Source organism: Muntiacus reevesi, chromosome 2 (assembly GCF_963930625.1).
Source record: "Muntiacus reevesi chromosome 2, mMunRee1.1, whole genome shotgun sequence".
Classification (NCBI taxonomy): domain Eukaryota; kingdom Metazoa; phylum Chordata; class Mammalia; order Artiodactyla; family Cervidae; genus Muntiacus; species Muntiacus reevesi.
Genome location: NC_089250.1, coordinates 23,065,219 through 23,090,159, shown reverse-complemented (window position 1 = coordinate 23,090,159; position 24,941 = coordinate 23,065,219). Strand labels below are relative to the sequence as shown.

The 24,941-nt window shown below is 37.1% G+C and overlaps 1 protein-coding gene across 2 annotated transcripts in view; it reads right to left on the bottom strand.

Annotated features, from left to right (window-relative positions):
- The window catches only part of SPAG6 (sperm associated antigen 6), a 59,630-nt gene that overhangs the window by 8,835 nt on the left and 25,854 nt on the right, over positions 1–24,941 (bottom strand). For both annotated transcript variants that reach the window (XM_065919557.1, XM_065919558.1), the window contains 5 exons: positions 14,004–14,209; positions 12,932–13,105; positions 11,191–11,343; positions 8,466–8,657; positions 1,499–1,615 (listed from right to left, as the gene is read on the bottom strand). In XM_065919557.1, the coding sequence (XP_065775629.1) occupies positions 1,499–1,615; positions 8,466–8,657; positions 11,191–11,343; positions 12,932–13,105; positions 14,004–14,209 (842 nt within the window). The remainder of the gene's footprint in view (positions 1–1,498; positions 1,616–8,465; positions 8,658–11,190; positions 11,344–12,931; positions 13,106–14,003; positions 14,210–24,941) is intronic.

Here is a 24,941-nt window from a genome sequence, read left to right as displayed (position 1 = left end):
GGTTGATTATTTTCTTTTTTTTTTAATTCTTTTTTTTTTTTTTTTAACGTATTCATTTGACTGCACCAGGGCTTAGTTGCAACATGTGGGATCTTCGATGTGTTATACGGGATCTAATTCCCCAACCACGGATTAAACCTGGGCCCCCTGCACTGGGAGCACAGTCTTAGCCACTGGACCACCAGGGAAGTCCCCTTATTATTTTCTTAGAAGGAAGAAGACAGAGCACAGGTGTTTAATACGCAGAGCTGTATCCTGAGGGGGCTTCAGCAATGTAAAACCTCCTGCCATCCAGTGACTATGGTGCTTAAGGGGCAGCAAGGTGTTGGAGATCACAGAAATGCGTCAAAGACAGTATGATCTTTCAGAGGAATACCTAAAACTAGATCTACTCTGCTGTAGGGCCTAGCTTAAACATTTTAACAACATACAGTTTTTGTTTATTATTTGTAGAAATATAGTACACAACAGTAGTACCTCCTTTATATAGTCTTATAACTGACGCTTCAAGTGAATTTGGCCCCCATTCATTTTTATTAATTTTTTAAAGTCAGCCTTTAGCACTTTTATGTTTTATTTCTCAAAAACAACTTTTTGGGGGTTTGTGGGGGTTTTTTGTTTTTGTTTTTGTTTTTGAGTGCCTGGGATTAGGCTAAACTCTATACATATAACAACTCATTAATCTTTACATTGACCCTATAAAATAGGTTCTCTTATTAGTCCCCGTCTATGGGTAATTATACTAAGGTTTAGAGAGGTCAAGACATCGTTAAAGGTATTGCTGCTAGTAGAAACCCAGGCAACCCAGCTCCAGAGCCTGAGCTCACAGCCACACTGAGATACTAATTTCAAAGACCCTATTTTCTTAAATCCAGCCTGAACACAACCTGACCACCTCTTGATGACTTAGGCCCCCTCCTGGTCATCCACAGCGGTGGGAACACACACACCCTCTCGGCCTCAGCCGTCAGCAGCCAGTTCCTCTGGCCGAACCCCTTCCAGCAGCTTGACCTTTCCACCTTACTATCTTGAGTCTGCAGTGAGCTAAGAAACATGACAGCCATGCTGGTTAAAGAGTGGTCACCAAATAAGCCAATACATTCCAAATGTTTGTCTGGAAGCATCTCCAGTAAGTGCATGGATTTCGCAAAAAATACTGTGGGGATCTTTGCAGTTGTTCCCAGCTGAGTGAGACTAACAGACAACACGAAAACTACCAAAGGGTTATGAGGTTTTCACATGTTGACTCTCTTACTCTCCAAGAACAGAAAAAAGACAGTACAGAGGCTATGAGGAAGCATGATGAAGAAGGAAGTGTGAATTATTTATGTGTGAATTTTATTAACCTATATTACCCTGTCGATATGATCAGTAAAATCAAACAGTAAAACCCTGTCCCCATCTTACAGAAGAAAACATTGACCCAACAGAAAAATTCAAGTTAGTACCTTGTTTTAATTCTCTTTCCCCACTTCCAGGCTAAAAGAGCATGTCTTACCTTACTGAACTGTCCAACCACGTGCTTCAGAATATTGGGAGGAGCATCATACAGAAATGGTTCAAGAGCTGGTAAATAGGTGCATTTTTGTAAGATATTCTTTATGGCTTTTTTACTCTATTGAAATAAAAAGCAAAATACAAACCAAAGTAAGCAATCAATGAAAGCTTGACAAAAAGTCACGTCTTGTGTTCTGGAGTTTGAAAATGAAATGAAGAGCTTTATGATGAACTTAACAGCTGTTGGTGACAAAGCCTACTAATGTGCTAGTGGAGATCACATTCACTGTACCAGACAGCCATACCCCAATCCTAATAGTTCCAAGCTGGTGACAGACTGTCAAGTTATTAACCAAGAACTCTAATGACAGTAGGAATCCACTGAACTTTACTATCCTTCATCAAGATATATACTTGATTTTTGACCATAAACTTCTATATCAGGATGTATATCATTAATAATAATCAGCTGTATTATCTAGCATGAAACAAATATTAGTATATTAGTTAAGATTTTTGTTTACTTGTCAATATCTGGGCTTAAGATTATTTAACAACACTATTGAGATATAATTTACATACCATAAATTCACTCATTTTAAGTGCAAGGTTCAATGAATTTTTAGTAAATTTACAGAGTTGTGAAACCATCACCACAATCTAATTTTAGAACTTTTCTTCATCATCCCAAAAACCCATGCCCATTTATAGTGATTCCATATTCCCTCCTCTACTTACCCCTACCAACCCCAGACAATTACTAATCCACTTCCTGTCTCCTCTGCTCTTCTGGACCATCCATATAAATGAAATCATAATATGTTAACTTTTGGATCTGGCCTCATTTGCTAAGCATAATGTTTCTGAGGTTCATCCACATTATGGCACATATCAGTGCTTCACTCCTTTCATTGTCAAATAGTATTCCATTACAGGGATTTATCACATTTTGTTTATCCATTCACCAGTTGATGGGAATTTGGGTTAATTCCACTTTGGGCTAATGTGAACAATGCTGCTATGAAGATTCACATGCAAATATTTTCACTTGGGAAAATACTGAAGAGTAGAGTTATTGAGTGATAATGGTAAATTTATGTTTAATATTTTGAGAAACTACCAAACTATTTTTCAACATGACTGCAACATTTTACATTCTCACCAGTAGGGTGTAAGAAGATTCAATTCTCCATAAGATGATCAACACTTGATATTTTCTGTCTTATTAATTAGAGTCATTCTTGTGAATGTGAAGTAATATCTCATTATGGTTTTGATTTCTGTTTCACTAGTGACTAATGATGTTGAATATCTTTCCATGTGCTGACTGGTCATTTGTCAGTGAAATGTCTATTCATTTTAGCCCATTGTTTAGTGAGGTTATGTATCTTCTTATTGAGTTGTAAGAGCTCTTTATATATTTTGAATATAAGTCCTTGCTTGAATATATGATTTGTGAGTAATTTTTCAGTCTGTGGCTTGTCTTTTCATTTTTTCAGTAATGTCTTCTGAGGCATACAAGTTTTTCATTTTGATGACATCCAATTTATCAGTGTTTTCTTTTATTACTTGTGCTTTAAGTGTCATTTCTAAGAAATCAATGCCTATTCCATGGCTAAAAAGACTTACTCCTATGTTTTCTTCTAAGAGTTTTCTAATCTTAATTCTTACGTCTAGATCTATCAGTATTATCCATTTTTAGTTAATTCTAGTGTATGGTATGAGATAAGGATCCAAATTAATATTTTTGTCTGAAGATATAATAATTGTCCTAGTACCATTTGCTGAAAAACTATCTTTTAACATTAAATTGCCTTGGCACCTTTGTGAAAAATCAGTTGATGATAAAAGGGTCCATTTCAGACTTTTATCCGATTAATACATTGATATATATATACAGTATTTCTGTAAGCATCTTGCTTGTGTAGCTTCATAGAAAGTTTTGAAATTGGACAGTGTAAGTCTTTCTTTTTCAAGATTGTTTTGGCAAGTTCAAGTCCTTTGCATTTCTATATGAATCTCAGGATCAGCTTCTCAAGTTTTTTGAGGAAAAAAGACAACTGGGATTTTGACAGGGATTGTATTGAACATGTAGATCATTTTTAACAATATTGAATTGCCATTCTAACAATATCAAACCTTCTGATTTGTGAACATGGAATGTCTCTTCATTTATTCAGATCTTCTTTAATTTTTTCCAGCAATGTTTTATAGTTTTCAGTGTACAAGTCTTATACTTTTGTTAAATTTATCCCTAAATATTTTATTCTTTTGATGCTATTATAAATGAAACTATTTTCTTAATTTCATATTTGAGTTACTCACTACTAGAATATGGAAACATAGTTGGTTTTTACATATTCACCTTCTACCCAGTGATTTTGTTGAACTCTTATTAGTTCTAGTATTTGTGACTGTGTTTGTGTGTATTCCTTAGGATTTTCTACACACAAGATCATGTTATATGTTGGGTTTAAAATGTCCAAGCCTTTAGAAAATACGACTTGTATTTGGTGACTTACTGTCGTGAGTGAAATAAAATTGTTCCTATGATTTTATTCTGTGAATTGTACAGAAATTACGTGGGGTCAACAAATCCTTTACCTAGGTCAGAAAATCAAGAAATGTGTTACTTCAAAATAATGAATAAGAGAATATGAATTTTGCTAAATGTCACAGCATTTAGTAGTTAGTGTTTATCTTTAGACATATATAATATTACATGACGATGTTAGGGAAGGAATCATGGACTATCTATGTCGGGCAACGGGTTTGAGCCTGGTTTTCCTATAAACTAGCATAGCATCTACAATTCTACATTCATTAATTTTTCTGTCATTTCTAAAAACTGACTCTAGCCACACTGATCAAAGCTCTTGTAGAAACCACAATAAGTGATTAGCAATACTACCCTTTTTTCCTATTAACAACACACATAAGAATAGTAATTAGCAAAACAAAATTGTCAATTGTAGACAAACACTTGATGCCACTTTGTTTTTCACAGAAAATGAAAGGAGTAACAAAAAATTATTCATTGTTGCTTTCATTGTTGAAAATGAATGATCTTTCTTGAAAACTGCTTAAAATGAAAAATGCTTCTTTATTCAAGAGTTAATTTTATTCTGAAAGTATTCTGACCAAAGAGCTATAGTTATTTAAATGAGGGGGTTACACAGGAGTAAATCTTCACGACTCTGTGCTAGGAAAAGCCTTCTCACATATAGCTCCAAAAGCACAGGAGCAAAAAAAAAAAAAAAAGATAAACTGAATCTCATTAAAATTTTTTAAAGACTTGTTGTAAACAATACCATCAATAAAACAATAAGACAACCCATAGAATAGGAAAAAAGATTTGTAAGTCATACATCTGATAAAGGCTTGTTTCCAGAAGATGTAAAGAATCCTTAGATTTTCAATAATAAAAACATAAACAGCCCAATTTAAAAATGGGCCAAAGGTCTGATTAGACATTTCTCCGAAGAAGATATACAAATGGCCAATAAGCACAAGAAAAAAAATTTCAGCATCTTTAGCCATCAGGGAAATGCAAATCAAAACCACAATGAGATACAAATTCACACCCACTAGGATGGCTACAATTAAAAACAAAGACAGTAACGAGTGATGGCAATGATGCTGAAAATTAGAACCTTCATACATTGCTGGTGGGAATCAAAATGGTACAACTACATTGGAAAACAGCTTGGCAGTTCCTCAAAATGTTAAAAAAGAGTTATCATATGACCTCACTAGTCCATTCCCCGGTATATACCCAAGAGAAATGAAAACAAACATGGACACAAAAACTTGTACAGTAATGTTCACAGTGGCATTGTTCATAATGGTCAAGGAGCAGAAACAACTCAAGGTCCAAGCAGTGAATAGAAAAGCAAAATGGAGTATATAAATATAATGGAAAATTATTTGGTAATTAAAAGGAACAAAATATTGATATATGCTACAACGTGGATGAACCCTGAAACTTACACTTAGTGTAAGAAGCCAGGCACAAAAGGCCACATATATTGTATGGTTCTGTTTAAATGAAATGCCCAGAAGAGGCAAATCCTCAAAGACAGATAGTAAAACAATGGTTGCCTGGCGCTAGACAGGGAGGACATAGAGTGACAGCTAACGGGAAAATAAAATGTTCTAAAATTAGACTATGGTGATGGTAGCACCTGTGAATCTTCACTAAACCATTGAATTATATAGTTTAAGATGGGTAAATTATATGGAATACAAGTTATATTTCAATAAAGATGCTAAAAACAAAGGGGAACAAGCAAGACAATAAGAATGTAATATTTAAATAATTATGTTAGAAATAGTTTTATAACTATTTGAATAGTTTTATAACCATTCAAATGCCAAACTAATTCCATCTAATACCTCTGAATCTAAACAAATGAAAGTGCAACTGCCTGAATATTTTCAAAATATATGTAGGTAAGATGATTATATAAAAGATATGGGTTTTTTTTCAGTTTTCATAAGGCATTTGAAATTACATAGGTACAGGCAGATAGTAAGACCATGTGAAAATGTGCAAGAAATTCCAAGGGGCTGCTGCTGGGCTCTCCTGGCTCAGAACCAATTAGAGAATGCCTACAGAAGCTTGCAGGTCTGTGGGACAAAAGCAACTTCAACATGGCCTTGTAATTTGAAAGCTGCTACAGAATAACAAATGAGAAACACCATTAGACAGTTCCTAAAGTTTTTGGTTACTTTTCCCTTTTAAGATAGTGTCAAATCAAAGGATTTGGGCTTTTACTCTAAGGCCTTTAAAACAACTGATAGACTCCAAGAGACCTTGGAGAAGGGAAAAAAAAGGAATGATTAAGTACCTACAATAAGAAAATATTTGGATGGATTTAAAGCCTTGGAAAGATTGATGACAGGATAATGATTGATAAATCACTTTTAATTTAATACCCACTGTATTTCCTGAAAATAAATATTGTATCACATAAAGGTAGAAGGAACCTTCTATTAGTAACCCTTAATGTTTTAACAAAACCACCTTTGTTAAACTAATACACAATAAAAATTATCTGACTTCGAAAAGTAATCAACCGTTTTTACTCCGATGATATTTATACAATATAGCATCATAACATTCATTAAAAATCAAGTTATATAAACTTGGTAGCATGTAAATAGTATATGGTGCTCCCTAAGAGACTATTTGCAAGGGTTTCTCAAACTATAATTGCTATCTACTCTGCTATTAATTATTCATGCTGTAGCTGATGTGTTCTTTTATGTCCCTGGATCACTAGAGGTAAGGGTGGGGAGGACTGAGAAGTGAGGAGGAGGGAGAAGGAAAGAGGAGGAAGTAGGGGAGTGGGACGGAGGAAGAAAGACAATGATGATGATGGGTTAAAGAAATTTGAGGCAAAAAGAGAATGACAGACGTAGGTTAAAATTACACTTACGTAAATCATCTGTATTTAGACAACTCAAAACTGGAAACGCAGTTGTGGTTTCTCACCAGAAAGTCAAAGAATCACAGAATTGTTACACAGGAAAAGACCTTAGCACATTATCAATTTTACCATCTACCATGCTTTGCCAAGGAATAGACTCAACATTGGAGACAAGTATTTGAAATCTATTAAATCATTGCTTTGATCTAGAAAAGTCTTATAAAAATGGAAAAAGTGTTAATCTTAGAAATCAACTTCCCTCAATGAGTCTGTAGAGAAAAAAACATGTAAACATAATCAAATCAACATAAATTCACTTTTATAAAATTTATAAATCAAATAAATGACTCACTCGATAGCTTTCAAAGTCCCTCAAACTATGCAGTTCAAATAGATTTCCTGTCCCATTATACTATCTAAAGTTGTTGTAAAATGTGTTTTCCTATTTGTTACTTTATTGTTTTCCTTCAAATTTAAGAGTAATTTAACTTACTGTTCATTTTATTTTGAATTATTGTCTTTTCTATGTATTTCCCTCAACCCAAGTTAATTCTGAGAGCTACTTTCAAGAAGTTACACGTTTTCCTAATAGGGAGTATGCTGGGAAACATTTTTCTTTCTTTGAAATTCTAAAATTATTTTTTAAACCCATCCTACTTTATATTCATGTTTAATGAACCATTTTAGTAATCAGTAACATTTTTTTCAGAAATCCTCATTTTTTTAATACAAGATTTTAAAATGTTTAATTTGGGGAATCGTATGGTCATTTTCCTTTCAAGGAACAAATATAAGATGGTTTCAGACAGACTTGGAGTTAGGAGAGGTCACTCGTCACTCATGCTTCAGGAATGCCTTTGGAGACGCATTCCTTTTAAATTTTTTTAGGCTCAATTTTTAATTTAAAATGGACTAAAGTTCTCTCTGGCCAATTTCACCTCCAAAGTCCTATTATTCAATTCCTATTCCATAAGAAAAGTCAATAGAAATGCAGATGGAAACAGTCAGACATTTGTTTCACAAACAACTTTGTACCCATAGAGAACTTCCTTTAGAGTTTATCATTGATTCTGAGAGACAAGGGTAATTCGTTTTCAAGGAGTCACCTCAATTCTTCTGATAAACTTATATCTTGACTCGGAAAAATGATATTGTTGGACTTCCCTGGTGGTCCAGTCAGTGGTTAAGAAACGGCCCTGCAGTGCAGGAGACACAGGTTCCATCCCTGGTCCAGAAAGATAACATACATCTTGGAACAACTAAGCCCATGTACCACAACTAGTGAGCCCATCAGTTGCAGCTGCTGAAGCCCAAGTGCCTAGAGCCCACGCACTGCAATTAGAGTAGACTCCGCTCGCAGAAACTAAAGAAAGTCTGAGAGCAGCAGCAAGGACCAGCACAGACAAAAATCAATCAATCAGCCTTACAAAAAAAAAAATATTGTCCACAATAAAAGTTAAAACATTTTAAATTACATATTATGAATTAAAAAATCTAACAAATCGTCATTAAAACAATGAAGAATTAAGCACTTACTTTCACTTGAAGATCCTCAGAACTTTCGGTTGACATGTACAATGAGAGCAGGACAGGCAGAGTGTTTGTGACAGCGACGGCCCGTGCGTGCTCAGGAGTGTGTCTCCCAATCTGTCCCAAGGCCCAGGCGGTGGCAGCCTTAATATGGTCTTCTGGTTCTTCTGACAAGCAGAGTGACAACTGGGGTACACCCTGCAGTGGGGGATCAAAAGAGCAAGAGTTACGAACCCAGAGCAGGATTAAAGGCTCTTCCATGTCTCTCAGACATTAGAAGGAATCATTTCGGTCTTGATCCTTTTTTTCCTTTAAACGGTTCAATAAATGAGCACTTCACAGGGGCCGTCATTTTTCAAGTCAATAAAATGACTAGAACTAATTTACCTTAATTATCTGTAACAATCCAACTAAACTAAATATCTCTACTAGCGTTTGCTCCCCAAACAGAGGCATTTAACCAAAAAACAGATGCTACAGGCTAGTATTTAGGCAAAGCCAGATACCACTGTGACAAATTAAAAATGCATAGGAGTTTAAAACCATTTGCTTCCCTTCTAAACTAAAAAAGTTAACTTAGAATCTTTTTAAAAATTGACTTTCCACCAAGAGATCCAAAAGCAAAACACCTACTATAGACCCAAAATCAAATGAATAATATGAGCAAGAATCCTATTTAAGTAAATTTTAGGTGAAATATATTCACTAAAATCTTTCCTGAAATAGTAAATTTCCACTACTTTTGGTCAAAATTTACACAATAGTTTTGCCCAATTTAATCTGACTGAATGTCAAAGTAGGGATGAGTACTTTTACTACACAGATGGCATGTGCTTGTATTTTGTACTTCAAACTTCAATTGTAGCTAAATAAAACAAAATTAACTAAAGGGCCTCAAATGCATCACAGCTTATATACCCAAAGAAGAGTCCAATAACCAAAGCAAATTATAATTCATTCTGTATGGGCATAACTCTAACTTGAGACTACACTAAATTATCTAATACTGACACTAAATTATCACCTTAAATTCAGTACCACAAAAGCCACTATCATATGGTCATTCTCCCACAAGCAAAGGCCAAATGATCATATATAATTTTTTTTCCTCCACCTTTCAATTTTTCTTTTTTAATTTTTTGGCCATACCACTCAGCACATGGGATCTTAGTTCCCCAACTAGGGATCAAATCCAAGTCCCCATGCATTGGAAACAAGGAGTGTTAAACACTGGAGCAACATGGAAGTCCCTAAATTTGGCTTCTAAGACCAATTTCCAGAAGAGATCTGCCATATTACGTCTTTGACTTCTTTCTTACAACTAAAAATGTATGTCAGCCCATACAAAAAAAAAAAAAAAGGTCAGAATCTTTTCTATCCTCAGAATGAGGCAACTTTCCAGAAAGTCCATACATCTGAGACATACCAAGAATGAAGAAGCAGGAGGAAAAGAAGACGGTCCCCAAAATGCTGACTTACTAGCCATGACTGTTATGAACAGCAAACGAGACAAGAAGCATGAAAGTGCTTTGAACGTTAGAAAGTATTATTTGGACGGGAGGTATTTTCAATCCTGACAGTACTACACAGAACCAGAAAGAATGACGCAGTGCTATGTGATCGGCCTCAAACTGCTGCTGCCCCCACCTTGATCTTCAATTAAATGAAAGACAACCAGGTGTGAGAGGCCAGCAGCCCCAGACCAAAGAGAGGGAGCACCTCCTGGATAGTCTGGGGAAGAAACACAGGAAGCAAAAGCAATCGCGGCTTCTTTCCTTGTCCCTCCTATGTGTGGACTTTCTGACAATCCACACAAGAACCGAGAATCAAGAATTCCAATAATATCCCCACTGTGACCCTTCAGAAAGCAGCATTACTGCCCTAGTCACTATCAGAGTCTTCGGTAATAGAAGAACAAAAGGAAAGGCTCAGGATAAAAAGGGAGTGAAGTAAAGTATTATCAAGAAATAGGTAGAAAATAAAGATCTGAGGCTCCTTTTTATTCTGAGGATTAGCAAAGGATAAAAAAAAATCCACACTTCTGTTTAACATAGAGCAGCGGGTTTTCTAGGCAGATAAGAAACCTGAACCCTAGAGGGTTACCAGAGACACTGGGAGCACACAGCCTTTGAAGCGTGCTTCAGGAGATCAATATTTACTCATTCAACAAATATTTTTTGAGCACCTACTACGAGCCTGGGTTACTCAATCTGGTAGGTTAATACCAAGTTGTAAACTGAGATAAGGCCAAATACCTTGAGCAAGTAAACAGAAACACTGCTATCCGACATGTGCCCATGCACTCTGAATTGCCCACATCTAAGAAGAGAAATTAGCTCCTGGAAGCTAAAGGAGAGACAGCCATCCGTACAAGATGATACAAACGACCACTGGGTATGTTAGTTGTCTTTAATCAAAGTATACTTTACATATTTGTAAAGCCAATCCTTCAAGATACAAAATACACATTAACTTAGATACAGATAATACTAACACTCAGAGGTGCTGACATTTTATTAATATTAAACACTGAGTAAAACTTCAAACTTCCTGCCAAGTCAACCTTATTTTAAATATTGCTCTGGCAAACTTACTAGTAAGCCTGGAAAAAAGCTGGTAATTCTTTATCTCTGATCAGTTATATTGTACACTCTGTGGGAGAGTATTAATCTGTGGTCTGTCTTAGAGGATCTCGCTGCAAGAATCAGGGGAAAAGGAAGCAAGGGCAAACCTTGGAAATGATGACCGCCATTGCCAGGTTCTCAGAATGAACTGCCACATAGCCGAGCAGCATGATGCCTGGCAGCCTTATGTTCCCTTTGCAGGACCCGATGCAGTCGATCACGGCAGCAACTCCCCCAGCGTTCACTATCAGCTGAGAAAGCTAAGAGAAAAGAGGGAGAGTTACATCATCATGGCCCTAAAGTATGAGATGATCTTTATTATTATTTTTTTAAATATTTTATAGAGGATATTTTGGTTTTATTATTAGCAGTATTAGCTGACTGTGCTGGGTCTTCACTGCAGCAAGCAGGCCCCACAGCATGTGGGATCTCAGTTTCCCCACCAGGGACCGAACCCATGTCCCCTGTATTGCAAGATGGATTCTCAATCACTGGACCACGAGGGAAGTTCAGTGTAAGATGACCTTTAAATATTATGTTAGCATTGCCAAATTGTAAAATTTCAGACCTAAAAAATGGTGGTTCAGTGGTAAAGAATGCACCTGCCAAGGCAGGGGACTTAGGTTCGATCCCTGGGTCAGCAAAATCCCCTGGAAAAGGAAATGGCAACCCACTCCAGTATTTTTACCTGGGAAATCCCATGGACAGAGGATTCTGGCAGGCTACAGTCCATGGGGTCACAAAAGAGTCAGACACAACTTAAGGACTGAACAACAAAATCTGAAATATCATTCATTTCAAAATATCATTCAAAAGTATTATATTTATCAAAGAAATATACAAGGGTAACAATCCTGCTATTTCTAATTACAGAATATGCTCACTGTGAGCCTTTCTGCTGTTCAATTTTTCTTACATAACTTTCATCTTTATCATAATAGATGTCAAAGTTCCTCACATAAACACTAAACCTAGGGCTAGTTCATAACTAGCTAACTGCTGAAACCGCTCCCCCTCCACACTCAGCACAATGCGTGAGTATGAAGCAGATTAATCACTCAATACTGAAAGATGAGGTCAAACTTGAAATATTCTAGCCTCATTTTCCGTCCTTTGCTAGCAATGATCACTAGCTGTTGGCACTCCAATCTTGAAAACTCTCAACCAGATAAAGATGTTGGGTGAAATAAAGAATAAATACTGAAGAGTTTGGTGAAATGAAACTGATTCGTGAAAATACGCACAGAAAAAGACACAACTTCAGAATCTACCCAAGTTCGCTTCATCTCTATTCTTTTCCCACCTAAGAACCCAGAGCAGGAACCCCGTGTATGAGCGGCTGAGCAGGGAGTTGGTGATCTCTCCCAATCTGGAGGGGCGCTCTCTCTCACTACACCCAGATGACCTAGAGTGACAGGACAACAAAGGTCCACGGTCCCGACAACTTAGAAATGAAAAGCAGAAAATGATTAATGACTAAAAACTGAGATTTCGGACTCAAACTCCATTGCTACAACCCAGAGGTTCTCAAGTGGGGGCACTTTCGTCCCCTTGGAGACAGTTGGTAATACCTGGGGACATTTCTGATTGTCACAACTTAGGGGAGGGGTGCCATGAGTATCTAGTGGGCAGAGGCCAGAGATGCTACTGAACATTCACCCTACAGTATAGACAGCCCCCCACAACAAGGATCATCTCGTCCAAAACATCAACTGTGCTAAGGGTGAGAAACCCTCAGAACATGTGACACCACCCGGGGCCCTGTCAACAACTGATGTTCCGCTTAATAACTAAAACTAATGGCGTGTGGTTGCATTTTGAAGCTGACTTCTTTTCCCCGTGTTTTACCTCGGGCGTATGTTTTGCAATCTCTCTGATTAAAGTACAAGCGTTTTTCTTCACGTATTCATCTTTGTCCTTCAGACAGGTAAGTACAACTGGAAAAATCTCTGCTTCGACCACCATTTCTGCCAGATCCACAGAATGTTTCGCAATCTGACTAAGAGCTGAAAGGACCTGACGCTATTCAACAAAAAACAAATGCAAATGTTACACAGAGTCCACTGTGGAGTTCAGATGTAATTTAAACAGCTTTGTACACATTCAAATTCCTTTGTAAAGAGGAAGAAATAATCACAAATCCAACATAAACTAAGAGTCTTGAAGTATTCACCTTCTACTCTTATACCTAAATACTCAATTTCTTAAACTTCCTAATTTCCAAGTTGAACATCTTAGTTCACACTATTGACTATTTAAATATTTACTTATTGAGGCTGGGGTCAAAGAATATGCCCTTTGGATGAATATTATTTCTTAATTATGTACTACTTAAATCATTAGTTTATGATAAGTACAGTAATGTAACACAGACATGATCAAGCAGAACTTTGGGCATATTTCTGTTATCGTTTTAAAGAATTTTACATTGTTAATTAACACTGACAATCTTAAAATCTTATAAAATGTAACTATTTTAATATAGAGGTATAATTGGTGACTATTAACTGAAAATTAAATTTTAGAAAGCTCAAAAGAAGACTAATATGGCCATTTTCAAAGAAAATGTAAATATAATAGTGGGCTAGAAAATCTTTAGGTCCCTTCTAACCCTGAGGTTTAATCGTGACATGATTCCTTACTTTAATTATTAATTCTGATGTTACTTCTAGTTTTCAGCATTGCACATACTTTTCCCCAGTCACATCGTGATTGTCTAATCCTTACAGCATAGTTTCCACATACGAAAGGACCCAAATACATAATATACTCAGACCTGTTTTGCACGATAATTTACTAATTATCTAAAAATGTATACTATCCATCTGCACACGTTTCCATTTTCTTAGATTATCGGAATCTTGGTTCATTTGTTTCTCAACTTTATTTTTTTTTTTTTTCAACTTTATTTTTAAAATACCTTCAGTTTAGCGTCAGGGTTCAGAATCATCTGGGCTAAGTGAGCAATCACTCCTGCATCCACCACTGTCTGTGCTAACTCTGGAGAATGCTTCGCAATATCACTGAGGGCTGAAACAGCAATCCTTTTCAAAGCAATTTCTGGCTCCTGGATACAGAGCACTAAAAGAGGAACAGCTCCCGCATCCACCACAGCTTGTGACAGCTCTGTGGGTCCAAGAAAAGTAATTAAGTGAGTATGGGTGACTGACCCTTGTACAAGCCACTTTTCACCCTGACAGATACAGCAAAGGGAAAAGGGGGGGGGTGTACTTCACTGTCTCGACATCTGCATTTCAAATCAGCCTTCCTGGTTTCATGAACCATGTGGGCCAATCACGAGCTGAAAAGAATACAGGTCAATAGATGGACCTCCATTTACATGAACACATTTGAGGTAGATTAGGCTGAAACGGCTTGTTATTCTTTTTTTTTTTTTTTTAAGAGAGTAAGCAGATGTCAGCTGTTTAAGCTCTGACAATTCTGCACTTCTCAATAGGCAAGCATTTTATGCATGGTTTACAATAACAGAGAAAATTAAAGTACCAAAAATTTACCAACCACACTAATTAGGCAGTATTTTGTGCTATTTACATGAGTAAACATTAACATGAATCTCGTGCCAATAATGTTGATTTTTTAATTCCTTTCATCTTATTGTACTTTTTAAAAGATTTTTTGAAACTTTGTACACAAAAGGTGCATTTTTGTTGTACATACAAAAATATTTTCAAAAATGAGAACTACAACCAAACAACAGGATTTAATATATACAAATGTTAACATTAGAGAAATTAATCATAAACATTTTATATGTCAGAAATAATATCTTTTGAATATACATGTTGATTTACTTGTGCGTCTAAGAATAACAGCTATAAAAAATAACACAGCTTTTAAATTACAGAGAATGTGAGGCAAACAGGCAGACCCATATATGTGTAAAAAATGTCTTTTCAGAAACATAAAATATACCTCATAGTTACAGATTCTATTCTCGTGTTCATGGTCTCTCTTACTGAATCACATATACCCATTTCTACAATCTCTTCCTTTCAAATTATGTTCTCATTTTCTCAGATGTGTAGCAGCTTGACAATTTATATCTTTTTTGTTATTTAAAAAAAATTTTTTTATTGGAGTATAGTTGCTCTACAATGTTGCATTAGCCTCTGTTGTACAAAGTGAGTGAGTCATACATATATATGCCCTCTATTTTAGATTTCTCTCCCATTTAGGTCACCACACAGCAGAATGTAAACTGGTACACCCACTATGGAGAACAGTACGGAGAAGCCTCAGAAAGCTAAAAACAGAACCATCAGATGACCCAGCAATTCCACTCCTGGATGATTTATCTCAATAGCCAAATTATCAATTCAGCATATCACTTAGTCTTTAAACAAGAGTGTTTCCTTTTTCAAACAATCGGTAATATCACATTTTCTAAAAGGAAATAATGTTAGAAAATGAAGGTTAGTGTCCAACACTTGTTTTCCTTCAATTATTATAATTATCTGAGAAGTTCCATATTGTATAAACGATTCATTCATTCTTTCATTAAACAAGTATTAATGGAAGGTTATTGTGTGCCAGACTCATTCAACGCCGGTGCAAATGATACACTTCTACAAATTAACATTACACTGATGAGCAAATATGTTTCAATTAAAAAATCCAGTGTGAAATATGAAATACAATGGGATGCTAATATGTAATCTCAAGAACCAGAGGCAGATAAGAGGAATATGTTTTTTAAAAAAAAGGTGGGGAGGGGACTCTTTTGGTGGTCCAGTGGTTAAGACTCTGCTTTTACTACAGGGAGCGTGAGTTCAATCCCTGTTCAGGGAAATAAGATCCTATATGCTGCACAGTATGGCCAAAAAGTAAAAATAAAAAAATAACTTTTAGTTAAAAAAAAAAAGATAACAGCAGCAACTGATTATTAAATATCCACCTCACTCTATGGCTGATTCATGTCAATGTATGACAAAACTCACTGAAATGTTGTGAAATAATTAGCCTCCAACTAATAAAATAAAATTAAAAATAAAATAATATAAAATAAATATCCACCTCAAATCAATAGAAGACATTCCTCGGAAACCTCTCTGAGATTCTACTGCCATTCCCTGAAGACCAACAATATAGCAGGTAAAGCAGGGGATCACTCTTTCTTCCCAAGGGAAAAGGGAAGAAAACATAAGGGTGTGATACCATGTAATTTCCAGATATAGCTTTTATATTCTAATAATTAGCATGTTAATTTAATTCAATCCAAATTATACAGGTGTGTTATGGTTGCTGCTGTTGCTCAGTCGCTCCATTGTGTCCGACTCTATGTGACCCCATGGACTGCAGCACGCCAGACCTACCTGTTGTATGGTAACATCAACTTTCTATAGTCATATTCAAGAGTGACTGGAATCTATATATCCAAGTGACCCTTGAACAACACTGGATTTCATCTATATGGTTCCATGTGTAGGCAGACTTTTTCAATGATAAACTCTGTGGTACTGCACCATCAGTGGTTGACTGGATTCAGAATCTCAGATATGCAAGAAGTGATAATATGAGGGCTGACTATAAATTATACTCAGATTTTCCACTCTGGGGAGGATCAGCACCTCTAACTCCCACATTGTTCAAGGTCAACTCTACTGGGCTAAATATTTTGAGAAAGCATAAGGATTACTTCATCTATGTATGTATTTTCACTTTTACACACCGTTTCTAAGAGTAAAGAATATGCAGTGAACAATTAAAAGTACTATTAATAAAGACAAAGTTCTTTAAAACAAGTATTATGGTTGTAACTCCCATACATATTATTCTTTCCTTGGATAATTGAGTACCATTATCCTCCTTTCCCTGAACTCTGTTATGAAAGAAACCCCAGTTTTTCTGGCTTGTTTACCCATTCCCATCTAAGGCTGCTTTCCATTTCTTTCTGGAATAGTGATGCTAAATGAGGGGAAGGATGGGGAAAGCACCAAAGAAAGGCTTGCCTGAAGGGAATGAAGCTTCCAGGGACCTGGATGGGGCCTAGCAATCAATGCTGTACTTGAGTTTCATATACTTTACCTCTCCAGTTTACATGTTCCTTCAAAACCTGGCTCTGCTCTTAGATGGCACACACTGTTATTAATAAACAATATTGTTCAACCACCTTCATACATATACTGGGTACAAGACATATATACAGGTAAGAGTACATATACACATTACAATATAATAGGCCTAAATAACACAAGCCATACTACTGGGTTGGCCAAAAGGTTCATTCAGGTTTTTCTATAAGATATTATGGTTCTATTAGATATTAGGTTATGGAAAAACCCAAATGAACGTTTTGGCCAATCCAGTACATTACACAAACCACAGGCTAACTATTTCATCCTGCCTCTACAGCTCTTTTTTCCTGCAGTGTATCTTTCTTCTCTTCCACACCATCACTTCCTCTGGTATTTCGGTACCAGTTGCAGTTGGCTTCTTGTCAGTCAGGGCATGGGCTTGTGAACCAATCCTGGCAAATGGGACCTGGGTAGAAGTCAGCTGGAAGCATCTGTGAGAGATTTTCCTCTGTAATAAACAGAGATACACAGGAGGAAACACCACCTCATCTGTGCTGGACATGGGCACATCTGCCTGCAAATGACATCTGGGAACTTCTACATCCATCTTGCAACTGTAATAGGAGAAATCACCAATATGCTGAGGATGGCTGAGTACAAAAATAAGAAACATCTGGGTCCCTCGTGACACTGTTCAGCTGCACAACCAACCTTGGAATGGCCCTGACTCTGAATTTTGTGTCATGTGAAATGAAAAACATCCTCAGGCTTAAGTCACCTGTGGTTGATAGTCTGACTTACAGACCCAGCCATACTGATATGATTCTGTCCTCTCTCAGGCTTGGTGTATGCACATATTTTGCTCTTTTTTCTGGTCATTTAGTGTTCATTACATGCTTACTGTGTGCCAGAAACTGGGTTAGTTAGATCTTGGGGAAGCCAAATAGAGTAAAACATTGTTCTGTTCTGGTGGACTCTGCTAAAGGTGAGTGTGTGAACAGACCGCAGTGCAGAGCGGGGCTGGGAGTCAAGTGCGTGGAGTGTTTGGGGAAATGTACATAGGGTGCAATTTCAGGCAGTGCTTCCCATTTTCCTTCCATCTCCCCTTTTCTTCTTCCCTATACTTTTCTACTCTTAAAAAAAAAAAAAAGGCAGGGATAACCAAAACTCTTACAAAAATCTGGTATCCTTAAAAGTTAATACCCATAGAGGACTTCCCTGGTGGTCCAGTGGCTAAGACTCTGCTCCCAACACAGGGGCCCGGGTTCAATCCCTGGTCAGGGAACTCAATCCCACAAACTGCAACTAAAAGATCCCGCTTGCAGCAACTAAGACTCAATGCAACCAAATAAATAAATACATTTTTTAAAAGTTACTCTCCATAGGAGAAATCTCACAGAATTCATTTTAACTCTAATTTGGGAATGAGTGTAGGTTGTTTAATTAATTATTACACTTTGGAAATCAAAGATTGATATGTACAGACGTTCATAAAAGTTTTGACCAAGTAAAAAAACAAGCCAAGAAACATATCTTCGGTGTGGGAAAATATCTTAACCTCCTTGTAAATTTTAAATGAATCTTCAAAAAGTGAATTTTTAACAACTATATCTTCTTTTATGCAAGAACATGTGACATAATCATATACTGTCAGGTAACCAGCAAGATTAGAAGTAGTTATGCCCTCCCCAAAAAAAAATCAAAGAAAAAAGGTTTTATGTTATACCAACACATTAATAGGATTTAAATAGGGCTTATGGCACTATTGGTGATACATTTTCTTCTCTATTTGCCAAATTTTCTTCAACATAATTATTTTTAAAAAATAAAAGAAATATGAACATGTCTTTGACTAAACACATAGCTATTGCTGGGGCTAACTATACTAACATTACTATCATAAAGGAAAAATAATATAAATACTTTAGCTTACTTCTCAGTATGGAAGAAATTTTCTTATTTTTAAAAATGGTGGGAATGTATATCCTTTAAACAAATTCAGAAAGAATGCATAATTATTCTTTGAAAAATTACAAATATATTCTAGAAATACTATTCACTTTTTCGCACTTTCCTTCTTGTCTTAATTCATCCCTTTGTTACAGTTAAAATATTACATTTTTCAATGCTAAGTGTTATTCATTTTTAACAATTTTTTAGGCTTCAAATTGTTAGTGGAAATAAAGCTATCCAATAGCACCTTCCTTATTCATAAATAATAATTAAAGCCATTGATTGCATGCATGTAGACAACTGATATACAGTCCTCAAATCTGATGGTCAGCTATTTTCAGCCAAGGAATAACTAGTTCTCTTTGGCCTCCTGAACACCTCATTGCTGAGTGAATGAAATGAAGTAGCCATCTCTATGGAACTGTGACAAGCTCAGTATGAATTTAGATTTAATTTTTTAAACAAAAAGAGACACAGATAAAAGGGGGGACATTTAAGATCAACAACAGTCATAAAATTACTAGTATCTAAAGCTGGATGAATCAAATATCATAAATCACTTTATGTGGACTAGACAGGAAGAACACAAACAGGAAAGTCTATCAGTGTATAACAGGTACAGCTCTAACAGGTGAAACCAGGTGCACCAGGCAAAAATCATTTTGCTTTAATAGTGCTCATCAAGGCCTCAGGGCTTCTCTAGTGGTTCAGTGTTAAAGAATTCGCCTGCCAAGGCAGGAGCTGCGGGAGATGCAGCTTCAATCCTTGGGTTGGGAAGATCCCCTGGAGAAGGAAATGGCAACCCACTCCAGTATTCTTGCCTGGGAAAACCCATGGACAGGAGGAGTCTGGTAGGCTTGAGTCCATGGGATCACAAAAGAGTTGGACACAACAAACAACCACCATGGCCTTAACCCCTCTTAATTGTTACAGCTCATGGTTTGGTTAGATCAGCAGTGGTAAAGGCAGGACCCAGGCAAGTAATTAAAATAAGTGAAGCCAGAGGAAAAATAACCGAGTGCGGAGCATAGTAAACTGGAAAAACATATGCACCAGATACAAGGAGCACCAACTACTGTTTCTTCAACCCAGCACTGCCGCATGGGAATGCAGGCCTACCACTGTCAGATCTTTGGATTTTTCCAGAGAAGCCAGACATCTGATTGCCTTGTTTTTAAGTTTTGGAAACTTTAAAAAACAAAACAAAAAACACTGTGAAAGACAATATGCATTCATGCATGCTAAGTCACTTCAGTCGGGTCTGACTCTTTTGTGATCTCCATGGTCTGTAGCCCGCCAGGCTCCTCTATCCATGGGATTCTCCAGGCAAGAATACTGGAGTGAGTTGTTGTGCCTTGTGTCCCAGGAGATCGTCCCGACTCAGAGATCGAACCCACTTCTCTTATGTCTCCTGAATTGGCAGATGGGTTCTTTACCACTAGGGCCACCCGGGAAGCCCCTTGAAATGACATAGTGCAGGCCAAATAAAATACGTTCATCATTTTACAATCCTAGGCTTAAATCTTAAACCTTCTGAAATGAGCTGTGGGGACTTTCTGGATGTGAAAAAGGTGTAGTTCTCTCTACTTTTCATTCTTCACAACATGTTGTGGAGTCATAAAGGAAGAACCACTATTGTGGTTATATAAGAAAATTCAGAGGTGAATTCCAAGAAACTGACAAAAACCTAAAAACTGGCCTGCAAAAAAAGGATTGATCTAAACATATACTGATACTCAGCTAATTTTCCTGCTCACAATGGCAATGTACGAGGGAAGAATTTGAGCAAAATTAAGTGATCCATCATGAGAACTCACAAAAAGTACTCAAAATGAAGAGGTTCTCCAAAAAGAAAAAAGGAAAAAATATGTATATATATTTTTGTATATATATTACTTTTTTAATATATATTCAAAATTATATAGTAATTAGGCAACTCAAACAACTCAGGGACTCTAATTTCTTTTAACTTTATTGCTATATATTTTTCCAAACACTGCTTGTAACTCACTGTTTTTAAACCTGACAAAAAGTTATGTTTTTCAGTATTTGCTTCATTAAAAATAAAATTATGAATCTTTATTTTTTTGCATTTAGTTTGCCCTATTTATTGGTTTAAAGATAGGCTGGTTTTGCATCTGGCTGTAAAACACATAACTGTATTACTTCAAAACCATTTTGAATAAAGCAGGTTAAAAAAAGATTTAAGATTTGGCTACAACTTATGACATTAATCTTACATTATATTATCAAGCCATTCGACCAAGTTTTTCATGATTTGGTGAAATCACAGTCAAAACAAATACAGAGCTGCAATCACCAAAGTTGCTTATATGCTGACCATTGGTGGCTCAGACAGTAAAGAATGACTGCAATGCAGGAGCCCTGGGTTCAATCCCTGGGTTGGGAAGCTCCCCTGGAGGGGGGCATGGCAACCCACTCCAGTATTCTTGACTGGAGAATCCCCACGGACAGAGGAACCTGATGGGCTACAATCCACGGCGTCACAGAGTCAGACATGACTGAGTGACTAAGCACAGCACAGCATACTCCAGTTTGCCTTTAGAAATGTCACTTCCAAAGTAAAAGAATTTGTCTAGTTTTTGGTCTAACCCACTGTTTACAATGGGTTGTTACCTACTGCTATGTAACATCATACCAAACTCAGCTGCTTAAAACAGGAAACATGTATAGTCTTATTGTTTCTATAGGTCATGAATCTGGGAGCGGCTCAGCTGGAGGTTCCGGCTGTGACCTCTCAAGAGGTTGCAATCATTATCTAGGGCTGCAGGTATCGCAGGCTTGACTGGGTCTGTATCTTTTCCCAGCACAGCCACGGGAATGTTGGAAGAAGGCATCAGTTCCTTCCTGTTTCTGGGTCTTTCCATAGGCTGCTCACTGATGAGGCTTCCCCCAGAGTGAGAGATCCACAGGAGAGAACCTAAGACAAAAGCTGTAGTCTTTCATAATCTAACCTCAGAAGGGACATACCATCACTTCTGCTATATATCATTGGTGCAACGTGGAAGCAGATTACACAGGGCTGTGAATAGGAGGAGGCAGACTTGGGAGACAGCTAGCAAGAAACCTTTATTCTACACCAATACATCTGAGAGAGGCAACATTCTCCTGTAGTTAACAGTGTAGTTAACAGTTAACTAGAGCTATAATTCTGAGTTGAGAAGTTGACATCTCCAATTGCAGGTGGGAGTGTGAAAAAGTGGAAGGAATTTGCATATCATTATGAAAAAAATCTAATCTATGATTTTTATTTATCCCCTACCCTCACAAAGGCCGTTTTTCCTACTCATCATTTCTATACTATTTCTCTCCACCCAATCTTCCGAACCATCCATCTAACCCTTACACATGGGTTGAGTGTTTGAGAGATTAAAGTTTAACATACATACATACATACATAAATACATACATATGCTTTGAAGGTTAAATAATTCTAGCTAAAGGACCTTTAAAAAGTCAAGTGAGTCAAATAAGCCATTGATCTGGAGTTAATGGGGCCTCAGTAAGAAATTACAATCAGCTGGAAAGATGGCACATTTATACAAGGCTCAAGCATAAAAAAACCGCTTCAAAATACAGAAAGGAAAAGTCAAGAAGTGGAGATGAGAGAAAGAGAAGGTGGGAAAAGAAAAAGACTTTGACATGGCCTTGGAAGATAATAAGTAGCATAAGATATAAAGCAATTTTTAAAACCCCAATTTTAGTGACTTTCATACTTCTAACTACTCAACAGCTGAAACTAGGCTGAATGGAAGAAGGCAGAACTACAGAGAGGGTCTGGAGGGCTCTTGGGATGAAACAATAAATTACTTGGAATCAGCTTTTTACAAAATATACTTTTTGTATCTAGAAATGTTTCCATTCATTTCCACTTGCTTTAGGGACTTCCCTGGCAATCCAGGTTAAGACTCCGTGTTTCCAACATAGGGGATGTGGATTCAATACCTAGTCAGGGAACTAAAATTCCACATGCCATGTGGCACAGCCAAAAAAAAAAAAAAAAAAACAAACCAAACAAAAAATAATTTCCTCTTGCTTTATATAATATTGCAACCATAATTGTAGTTTCACAATACCTACAATCTGCAAAAACAAAACAATCTTAAGTGGATTTTAAGATGTTTAAAAACATTTTATTAAACTTTGAATCTTCAAACTTCATTGGTGTTTGTTATTTGCTTCAGGCCTCTAGGAGCTCAGGCTAACAGAGGAGGCTAAACAGTAAAGGGTCAGCTGTGCCCTAGTGGAATTCTCTATGAGAACACAAGAAGGAGAGAGGAAACAGAAACAAAATACTGGATGGTTAGAAAGTGTACAGGACGTTTTCATACAAGGGCTCCCTGGTTAGCAGTTCTTGGTGTGACTCCTTCTGAGTGGTTCCTTGAAGTTACCCTTGGGCCTCCACTGTCCACTTTTATTCCCGAGGATGAGCTGGCCCAACAGTGTTAATAATTGCATAATAACCCACTGAGCACATATGCTATAGTTTACTTAACCATCTCCCCCGCCCCCACACTCAGGACACTTAATTGTTTTGTGTTGGGGCTTGGGGTTTTGCACTGTTAAGTACAGTGCTTTAAGATTATATATAAGTTAACCATTGCTACATACCAACTGACCCAAACTTGGCAACTTAAAGCGTTATTTTCTCTCTCACACTTTCTGTGGGTCCGAAATCCACGAGCCATCCAGCTGGGTGGTTCAGGCCTGGAATTTCTCGGCAAACTGCTGCTACACTGTCTGTGGGGGCCGCCGGCATCTCTGAAGGTACAGTTGGGGTAGGATCTGCTTCCAAGCTCGCTCATGTCATTCTAGAAAGCTCCATTTCTTGCTGGCTGTCAAAGACCTCACAGCACAGGCCTTTCCATGGGCTCCCTGAGGGTCCTCAGGTCATAGCAGCGGCTTCCCTCCAAGCAAGTGATGAGAGACTTCCAAAACGGAATCCTTGTAAAGTCTTGTAAAGCTGGTCACCCATGCTCAGAAATGGCAGACCATTGTTTCTGCTGCAGTCTAGTGGTAACACAGATCAACCCTGGGGTGAGGCGGGAGGGACTGTACAAGGGTGAGAATGCCAGGACATGGAATATCTGAGGGGCATCTTGGAGTCTGGCTACCGTGGGTCCTATATTCAAACATAAATATTCCACACGTTAGACAAACATACACATTCGTATGTATGTGCATGCATGTGTATATTTACTTAAGACAGAGGTTCTGAGGAGAAGAATGGTGGCTTTTTAAAATTAATTTATTTAATTGGAGGATAATTACTATACAATATTGTGATGGTTTTTGCCATACATAACATGAGCAGGCCACAGGTATACATGTGTCCCCCCAATCCTGAACGCCCCCTCTCACCTCCCTTCCCACCCTATCCCTCTAGGTTGTCCCAGAGCACAGGTTTTAGCTGCCCTACTTCAGAGGTTCTTGATACTTTTAGATTAAACCACAAGAAACTGCTGTTTTTGTTAAGTCAAGACCAATCAAATACAGGTAATTTCATACAGGTCAAAGTAATAACCACTGCAATACTGTTTTCCAAAGGGGATTATCAATATGGGGCCTCACTGACAATGTGCAAGTCTGATAGTTTAGCCACTTATAAAGTATATTTCAACCCTTACATTAGTAAGTGCTTGCTTGAAGTTGACTCATCATTTACTTCTCCCCAAATAGTACAGTTAGTTCCATATTCCTTAACTTAACTACATGTCACCATTCAGCTATACTGATTCACAAGCATGAATATTATGTGACTTTTTGAGGCCATAGCATCATCACTTCATCGCCTTTAAACGAAAAAACCCAGAGCACAGCACAGGAATTCTGTCAGTACTGTCTGACGG